General features: G+C 38.4%; 2 protein-coding genes across 9 annotated transcripts in view; both read right to left on the bottom strand.

Moving 5' to 3' along the window:
* Positions 1-4,047: 4,047 nt before the first annotated feature.
* LOC110459926 lies at positions 4,048-4,488 on the bottom strand. Its single transcript, XM_021512435.1, has one exon. It carries the CDS (start codon positions 4,486-4,488, stop codon positions 4,048-4,050), a length of 441 nt encoding a protein of 146 aa, XP_021368110.1.
* A 472-nt stretch (positions 4,489-4,960) lies between these two features.
* LOC110459908 (histone-lysine N-methyltransferase SETDB1-like) overlaps positions 4,961-10,225 on the bottom strand; it is a 64,537-nt gene continuing 59,272 nt past the window's right edge. For all 8 annotated transcript variants that reach the window (XM_021512405.1, XM_021512406.1, XM_021512398.1 and 5 more), the window contains 3 exons: positions 8,897-9,006; positions 7,716-7,804; positions 4,961-7,475 (listed from right to left, as the gene is read on the bottom strand). In XM_021512405.1, coding sequence (XP_021368080.1) covers positions 7,358-7,475; positions 7,716-7,804; positions 8,897-9,006 — 317 coding nt within the window. In that variant the 3' untranslated portion in view covers positions 4,961-7,357. The remainder of the gene's footprint in view (positions 7,476-7,715; positions 7,805-8,896; positions 9,007-10,225) is intronic.

The raw sequence follows: 10,225 nt of genomic DNA, 5'->3' as shown, positions 1-10,225 counted from the left end.
GCACGTCGAGGTCTGCTCCTCAATTTGTATGAGACAAGACTTAAATTCAGAGCTGAGGTGATTTTTCTTGAAGAAAAAAAAATGATCAAATATAAGACCAAGAAATTTAGATTATTGAACAATTGGTATAGTAGTCCCGTTTAAAGTTAGACAGGAGTCGTCGTGTTATTTTCGGAGTTGGCAGAAGTGCGTACACATGGTTTTGCCATAAAGGTGATTTAGAGGGCGTTTATTACCTTATAATTTAAGCAACAACTAAATAAACATCAAAATCGTTTCAGCAACGTTTTGAATATCTAGGTGGCTGTTAAAATGATGCGCCCAGTAAAACAGTTTACATTGTAGGGACGGAAGCCATAGGCAATTGGACACCTCTGCAAGTGATTCTCATTATCTAAACCTGCAGAAATTAGCATATTATGTCATTATTACATTTGTCTATTGGTAAAAATCATTGTGGAATCCAATTTAAACAGAAATAACAGGAATGGACTAAAATCCTTCTTGGCAGAACATTAAACAACTCGGCCATGTGATAATGTATTTGCTGTAGGCGTAAGACCAATGTGTTATCTTAAGTTTACATTTTTCATCAAACTCTCGCGCAGCACCTGCCCGTAATGAAGTTTGTTTTGAATTCGAATATCCCTTGTGACACTCGGTTTATATCCTACGCTTATGTTTTAACCAATATCTTGAAGGGGATGGCAAAAAAATGAATGCCACATTGTACTACCGACTTAAGAACTAGAGATAGCGGACGTGCACAAATAAACGTAATGTTCATCGATTTATGTTTACGACACTTGCATCGATGTACGTTATAGTCTGGTTACGATGTAAACGACTCCTGCACGCGCTCACGTTGTTGTCCGGCTAAAAGAGTTTAAACGACAGACGGACGATACATTTAAAATTTATCAAAAGTAACAATCAGTAGGTTTCTTCGAAGTTCCGATTTATAATTGATTTGTACTCCGTACAATAATACCAATGTACCACCAGTTTTGTAATTCTGGGTCGGTTTTTTTAGAGCCATACTGATTGTTTCGTTCTCCAGTGGGCACTAAGGTTGCAACACCAATGAGACGCCACAACCCGTAGAAGACCTCGAACGCCATCACTGCCAGCATTGTACCAACCTTTTAACACTTTCCCTGTGCCACGATACTAACTTTAAAAAAAACACCTCATTTTACCGGTTGGTTCGGTCGAGTTCAGCCAGTACTTGGCCTCTGTATCGTGTCAGTTAGCACCTGTCCGTGGTCTGTGTAACGCACGCGTACATGTGTTACACCTGGATAGACGCAGTGACCAGCTTGCTCCAAAAAATAACGCGTCTATTTTAAACGAAAACATTTTTAACATACCTACCTCCAGGATTCTTTGCACTCTACAGTGTCTCTAATATTCATGAAACTGAAGTGCCCGCACTCCTTTCAAACAATAACCGAACCCCTATTTCTCTACACTGCACGGATTGTAAACGTTATTTACCAAACCAAACGACACACAAGGTTATCTGGTGTAAGTTTGAATTGATAAAACTCCTCAATTGTTTTTAGTCAAGCGACATGTTTACCCCTCATGACCAGTAGACTAGAGTGTGTTATTTCAGATTATTTATCGAATGTCCCTTAACGAACCAAGAGTTTACACAGAAACGTTCCAAAGAAATGCGTTCCTCCCCAACTTGATCAGATTCTAAACTGAGCGAAGAACGGTTACAAGATCTTGAAAGTGACATACTTTTTACAACAAGAATTAAATTAATTATAATAGTATAAAAAACATCCCAGTATAGAGCACGTGACACACCATATAGAATAAATGGCATGCGCCACAAACTTTGTGATATCTGGTATGTGAAGTGTGGTTTATTGCGTTTGGTTTGGTTTTATTTTGTTTAACGTCCTATTAACATCTAATGTCATTTAAGGACGTGCCTCCATGTGTGTTGTTTATGCGTGCAAGTGTGTATGTGTGCTGGAGACAGGGTATGTTCGTGTACTTGCCTCCTTGAACCAGTTGTTGCCATTACCCTAAATGCTGAAAGTTAGGCAGGGAATAACAACTACCATGTTTAAGAACTTTGGTACGTCCCGGTCTGGGGATAGACATATACTCCAACTATTCAGTAAGTAGAAAATCTCTAATCTTAAATTTAGACCATTAAAATATGCATTTGATCATTAACATGTAATTGTAGCCGTCATTAGAAAGCCAGAAGTGAGGTATTGCCAAGCTTGGCGATAGGAAATAAAAGGTAGTTAGAAGTAGAAAGAAAGATAGAGATCTCAAATGTTTGGGTGTAGCAGATTTATTTTGGTCGCTTTTGTGTCACCAAATAGAGGGTACAAAAGCAAATCCACAATTCTGCAGGAGGTTTCACCCATTAGTCGCCTCTTACGATACATGCAGTGGGTAACCGCAGGTGTATTCTTCTTTTTTTTTTGCATATACTACAAGCTATTCAGTAATTAGAAAATCTCTAATCTTAAATTTAGACCATTAAAATATGCATTTGATCGTTAACATGTAATTGTAGCCGTCCTAAGAATGAGAGACATTCTGACAATGGGATACATGAATCCATGTATAATATTTTTCGAAATTTTCAACAGTTTTTTGCTTTAAACAGGTTGACAAAATTCAAGATGGGTAATCTACTCAACCCTTAGCAACAGAATACGTATGATATTTCAGCAACGGGACAAAGTCAATACCATAACAGCAATTTATTCTGCAAGGGTCAAGGTTGAAATTTTAGTGGATCGGAAATATTTCACTGCCAGGCCTATCTACCAGGTACCCATTTTTTCCCTTTCTTTTTCAAATATCATACGAGAACAATTTCTAAAACAACACTACTTATGTATTCATAAATCTTTATTCAAATTGTAAGACACGTATACGTAAATCATATTTCAAATATTGCTAATATATTTTCAATGGCAATATGTCCAATTTTTCTTCAGAAATTGTACAAAAATATCAATCTTCTATTATTTTACAATTGCAATAGTTGAGCATATACCCAGACACAGACATCTGTAAAGCCATTCACTACAATTAATTACAAATAAACAAAGAAGGAAAATATCTTCACTTCTGTAAGATAAAAATTTCTAACTTGCATGCCTGTACACCTTATCAACATACCAGCGATCATCCTCTACCCCTGAGACCAGGGTTATCTCCACTTGTCTCTATAGCTATAATAGGTATTATTATCTCCCTTTTTATACACGGTTATTTCCCCTTGTTCTTATGACCATGAATATATCCTCTTGTCTAAGGCAATGATTATCTTTCTTGTCCCTGTAAACATGATTTCCCCTAGCCACTGTGACAACAATCTCCCCATGCACCACAGTAATAGCCTTGATTCTAAGATCATTTTAACTATTTAATCCCTATGATATCATATCTTCCTTGTCGCTTTGGCCATTGAAATAACTCATTGTTTCTATTACTATGGTTATCAATGCCACAAGTTATCTCTCCTCCCCCTTTTAACCATGGATATCTATCAAACCAAGGGGACCCTTGACTGTGGTTATCTCCCTTTGTCCAAATGGCAGTGGTCAACTCCCCCTCGTCTCTATAACTGTGGTTATCTCCCTTTGTCCCAATGCCCATGGTTAACTCTCCCTCGTATCTATAACTGTGGTTATCTCCCTTTGTCCCAATGGCCATGGTTAACTCCCCTTCCTATCTATAACTGGGGTTATCTCCCTTTGTCCCAATGACCATGGTTGACTCCCCCTCGTCTCTATAACTGTGGTTATCTTCCTTTGTCCCAATGACCATGGTTAACTCCCCCTCATCACTACAACTGTGGTTATCTCCCTTTGTCCCAATGACCATGGTTAACTTCCCTTCCTATCTATAACTGTGGTTATCTCCCTTTGTCCCAATGACAAACCAAGGGGACCCTTGACTGTGGTTATCCCCCTTTGTCCAAATGGCAGTGGTCAACTCCCCCTCGTCTCTATAACTGTGGTTATCTTCCTTTGTCCCAATGACCATGGTTAACTCCCCTTCCTATCTATAACTGTGGTTATCTCCCTTTGTCCCAATGCCCATGGTTAACTCTCCCTCGTATCTATAACTGTGGTTATCTCCCTTTGTCCCAATGCCCATGGTTAACTCTCCCTCGTATCTATAACTGTGGTTATCTCCCTTTGTCCCAATGACCTTGGTTAACTCCCCCTCGTCTCTATAACTGTGGTTAGCTCCCTTTGTCCCAATGACCTTGGTTAACTCCCCCTCGTCTCTATCACTGTGGTTATCTCCATTTGTCCCAATGACCATGGTTAACTCCCCCTCATCCCTATAACTGCGGTTATCTCCCTTTGTCCCAATGACCATGGTTGACTCCCCCTCGTCTCTATAACTGTGGTTATCTCCATTTGACCCAATGACCATGGTTAACTCCCCCTCGTCCCTACAACTGTGGTTATCTCCCTTTGTCCCGATGACCATGGTTAACTCTCCCTTGTATCTATAACCTCACTCCAACATGGTTAACTCCACTTCCTATCTATAACTGTGGTTATCTCCCTTTGTCCCAATGCCCATGGTTAACTCTCCCTCGTATCTATAACTGTGGTTATCTCCCTTTGTCCCAATGACAAACCAAGGGGACCCTTGACTGTGGTTATCTTCCTTTGTCCAAATGGCAGTGGTCAACTCCCTCTCGTCTCTATAACTGTGGTTATCTCCCTTTGTCCCAATGCCCATGGTTAACTCTCCCTCGTATCTATAACTGTGGTTATCTCCCTTTGTCCCAATGGCCATGGCTAACTCCCCCTCGTCCCTATAACTGTGGTTATCTGCCTTTGTCCCAATGACCATGGTTAACTCCCCCCCGTCCCTACAACTGTGGTTATCTCCCTTTGTCCCGATGACCATGGTTAACTCTCCCTTGTATCTATAACCTCACTCCAACATGGTTAACTCCACTTCCTATCTATAACTGTGGTTATCTCCCTTTGTCCCAATGGCCATGGTTAACTCCCCTTCCTATCTATAACTGGGGTTATCTCCCTTTGTCCCAATGACCATGGTTAACTCCACTTCCTATCTATAACTGTGGTTATCTCCCTTTGTCCCAATGCCCATGGTTAACTCTCCCTCGTATCTATAACTGTGGTTATCTCCCTTTGTCCCAATGACCATGGTTAACTCTCCCTTGTATCTATAACCTCACACCAACATATCAAATGATTGCAGGATGAATAGATTCTAAAGATAATGTTTTTCATATAGAATCTCCAAGGGTACGAAACCTCTAGTTCATAATAATTAATGATATTAGTCCTGATATGTACAATCAAACAGGTTAACAAAGAATATCTAAACAAAGGACTATATACTAACATTAAACACTTAACCCTTTCACCACTGTGGACTCATCCATATCAATGCATGGAAGGGTCTACTGAAGTTACATAGGGGTGAAAGGGTTAAACCCACTCTTTCGTCACTGATACTTAAATATGTCTCAGAAAAATTACGGTAAACAGAACTATCAGGGTTCCCTGTGGTCCTATATTTGTACATAATAATTAAATATTCCTGTGAACTTTGTATGCACAAATTTGTAGATGGTTACAAACTCCTAACCAGTGTTCAAACCTCCCCCATTTTTTTGAAAACTTTACAAAAACGTTTGGACCAAGTAAAGATGAAATGGTAAATAATCTAAATTTTCCTTTCAAATTGAACAGGCTCGATAAGAAATTAATCCTTTCACCACTATAGACGATAATGGACTCATCCATATCAATGCATGGTAGAGTCCACTAAAGTTACACAGGGGTGAAAGGGTTAAAGAAGTTGTGTATATTATGAGCAAAAGCATCCGACAGAGCAGTGTGAACTTTTAATTCTTTCCTGTTTCCTGGAGCATCACAGTACTGCAATCGACATTTTAAATTCTTAGTTTATAGTAAAATAGGAACCTCTATATCACAATCTAGTGATTTCTACAAAAATGTGATCTGGTAAACAACAAAGCAATATAAAGTGTGACCGTCTCTTTTACATCTTGAAATCTGATAAACCCTTAGGTATATCAAAAACAGTAATAGGGAACACAATTATAAGTTTAACATTAAAATCTGTAACTCCTCCTATGACAGAAGCGTGTACGTGTCAAATGTAAAGTAAACATCAACTCTACCGTCAGCTGTACATCTTCTGAATGAAGTAATCTTTAGCACTAGTTATCTGTTCAGGATTAGCGTCTGATATAAGCGACGAAAACCTATTTGATATCAAACAGCTGTGATAAACTTACCTAGAACATCCCATACTCAGGGCTACATAAATCTACTTTTTACAGTTTTTACAGATTGTACCTCAATTTATACAATTTCTTCAAAGAAACAAATCTATAACAAATTCACATGATTTGTTTTAACTCTTTCATCCCTAGATAGACTCTACCATACATTCCTCTGGATGAGTCCATTATGGTCTACAGTGGTGAAAGGGTTAAACTTTCCTAGAAGCTTTATAGGCTATTTTCAAGAATTTTTAATTGAGACAAAGCTAACATACAACATAACAGGGTGTTCATTCCTGTTTTTAACAATCAGCCTTTCTTCTCAGTTTTATAACACAAGGGTGTAATTACCTGTACACAGTCAAACCACAGCAGCAGGGGAAACATATCTATTGATGTGCTGGTTTCCATGACAATACTTTTTTATGGAAACCATGACTACATATCACTCCCATACAAACTGACTAGTTCATTCTTGATCACATGAGTTTCAAACCACTTTTGCCTGAAACACAACACTTTTCATTCTCAGCATTTACACAAAATTTCAGACAGAATCCTTTGACTTCCTTCATTGTCCAACCTTCTTGTGGAAGTACAGAGAATGTTTGAATGTATTGGTCCTATTTCAAAGGAGACTTGGAGGGCTTTTATAGCCCATGGTGTCTAGCCCTTCAGCCATATTTTTTTTAGTCTTTTCTCAATTTTGGGAATATGTAATTTCAGAGAACAAATCTGAACCAACATATTCCAGATACATACCCTTATTTGGTATCTTAATGAACTTTACTGGCTTATAATCCTCCACATACACATTGTTCTATATCCAGATCAGTTCCTAGGACTGGGACATAGGTCCAAGATTTTAGGTCTGTGATTCTATCCACCAGGGGTGACTGATCTTCCCTACCGTCGACATGTGTACAAATCTGTCGTTATCACGGTTACTGAAGTGCTGACAGATGTACCAGACCGACACCAGTGAACCTATTTAACTTCTGTATGTGACATCTAGATCAGCCGTCGGCGAAGGTCACTTTTGATAATCTACAACTCGTTCATCTATAGGAGCCGTCCGCGACATTCTGCAGACCCACAGTAACAGTAGAGAATTTTACCGGGCACACTTCCCACCTCGTAGTTATAGTCCCACGTCAGCTCAGTGCCCGCTCTGATGTATCTGGAATACCACAAAATACCATTCATTTCTCATCTGGTGTTAATGGCATTCATTGCAATATGAATTATCACATTATGATGAAAAATAATGCACTACATTTCTCAGATATCATTTTAATTTTTAATAATTTCATGAAAGGCAGTTCTTCAGAAAGAAACACAGTTAAATAACTACCATATCTTAGTGTTTGATAATGATATCTTTATCTTTGTAAAATGTATCAAAAACAGTATCACTTACTGTCCGGCAAAGAACGTCACCCATGGAAAGCGGAGATCATGCGTGTCTACAAAAACGTTTTGTACAAACACGTTTGGGGAGCAGCTATGCTGTAAAGGTAAGAGGAATGCTATACACTAATGTCGCCATAGAAATAATTAGGCGTACAAATTTACGCTGTACTCTCCGGTATACTTCTATGTAAAATTCACCCACACATGAAATCTACATGTACCGATACATTTTTCAATTGATGCTGTACTTAACTCATTCACCCCTGAAGACACAATTGAACTCTTCCAAATCAAAGGTTGGAATAGTTCATTATGCAATTTCAGGGGTGAATGAGTTAAGCTGCCATGTAAAATCCCCTCGTACATGAAATTCACACAACATATCAGTAACACAAGTTGATTTCTTACGGAGTAAATTTCCTCGACACAGCATAATTCATTCATTAAATCATGTAAATAACACTCGTTGACAACGATTGTTAACAACCACTCCGTCTTGTATAGCAACATATGATATTCAGACAAATCAAAGTTAACAATCTGTTATTTTCACACACGTTTCTCCTTTGTCATTAAGACGGGCATTATTATAGTGCAATGAATGTGTTTAAACAAAATAGAAGATTAATTCATTTTTTTCTCATAAATGATTCCACTCCAACTTTTCTCTTTTCTTTTTAAAATATTTCCTGTCAATAATACGTCGTCACTTAATTATAAGGGATGGGATTCCAAAGCCACTTAACTTAACCCTTTCACCACTATAGACCATAATGGACTCATCCAGATCAATGCAAGGTAGAGTTTATCAAAGTTACATAGGGGTGAAAGAGTTAAGCAGTGTGTTCTACTTCAAAGCAGGTTTCTAGATCATTGTATGAGCCTGATATTTAAGGCGTATCCTAAGTTTATAAAAATATGTTGAGAATATAACAGGTCTGTCTGTAACATGAAGGACTGACAAGATATACTTGATAATTAAAGAATCTGATAATAATTAAACTCCTCATCTTGATATAACACCTATTTCCTATAATGATATAATTTACAATGAAGTTATTACACACCGTGTTTAATTTCTTCCCTATGATAAGTAACTTACAATGAGATAAGGTCTGTTTCCTATAATGATATAACCTACTAAGAAGTTACACCCAATGTCTAAAACATTTCCCACAAGTGACTTACATTGAGGTAACGTCCGATGTTTCCCATAGACTTGGCATCCATGATGTAACATTCCTGTCCGTCATGGAAGTAGTACCTCGTACCCGGCTTCTCATCCTTATTCTCCTCATCTGTACAAAATATACAAAAACACATTCCTCACTAGTTTCTAGAGTAATGCACCTCATCTGTATAACAAAACACAATCTCACTAGATTGTAACTGTAAATCTCCTCTTCTGTATAACAAAACTTATTCTCACTAGATTGTAATTATAGAAGATTTGCATTTGTCATTTCAAGATCTTGATACATTTATCATTTCAGTTAAACCTGAATTAATGTTCATAACTGTTTTTAAAAACGACCTGATCTTTTTTAACACTTAAATTGAATCAACCAATTTTTCAATAATCCTAGCAAAGATTTACAGGGGTTTATTTGGACAAAAACGAAGTAAAAGCATTAACTGATAGAACAATACAGAAACACATACTGTATATACAAACAGATTTTATCCTTTTATAATCAAAGTAACCATTTGTAAAGGGAAGCACCGGGTAACCACTTGTAAAGGGAAGTACCGGGTAACCACTTGTAAAGGGTAGTACCGGGTAACCACTTGTAAAGGGAAGTACATGGTAACCACTTGTAAAGGGAAGTACAGGGTAACTACTTGTAAAGGGAAGTACAGGGTACCCACTTGTAAAGGGAAGTACCGGTAACCACTTGTAAAAGGAAGTACCGGGTAACCACTTGTAAAGGGAAGCACCGGGTAACCACTTGTAAAGGGAAGTACAGGGGAACCACTTGTAAAGGGAAGTACCGGGTAACCATTTGTAAAGGGAAGCACCGGGTAACCACTTATAAAGGGAAGTACCGGGTAACCACTTGTAAAGGAAAGTACAGGGTAACCACTTGTAAAGGGAAGTACAGGGTAACCACTTGTAAAGGGAAGTACCGGTAACCACTTGTAAAAGGAAGTACCGGGTAACCACTTGTAAAGGGAAGTACCGTGTAACCACTTGTAAAGGGAAGTACCGGGTAACCACTTGTAAAGGGAAGCACCGGGTAACCACTTGTAAAGGGAAGTACAGGGTAACCACTTGTAAAGGGAAGTCCCGGTAACCACTTGTAAAAGGAAGTACCGGGTAACCACTTGTAAAGGGAAGTACAGGGTAACCACTTGTAAAGGGAAGTACCGGGTAACCATTTGTAAAGGGAAGTACCGGGTAACCATTTGTAAAGGGAAGTACTGGGTAACCACTTGTAAAGGGAAGTACTGGGTAACCACTTGTAAAGGGAAGTACAGGGTAACCACTTGCAAAGGGAAGTACAGGGTAACCACTTG

The sequence above is a fragment of the Mizuhopecten yessoensis genome, unplaced genomic scaffold (genome assembly GCF_002113885.1).
Source record: "Mizuhopecten yessoensis strain PY_sf001 unplaced genomic scaffold, ASM211388v2 scaffold10275, whole genome shotgun sequence".
Lineage (NCBI taxonomy): Eukaryota > Metazoa > Mollusca > Bivalvia > Pectinida > Pectinidae > Mizuhopecten > Mizuhopecten yessoensis.
Note: the sequence above shows the minus strand (reverse complement) of the source record. Positions and strands in the feature narration are given on the sequence as shown.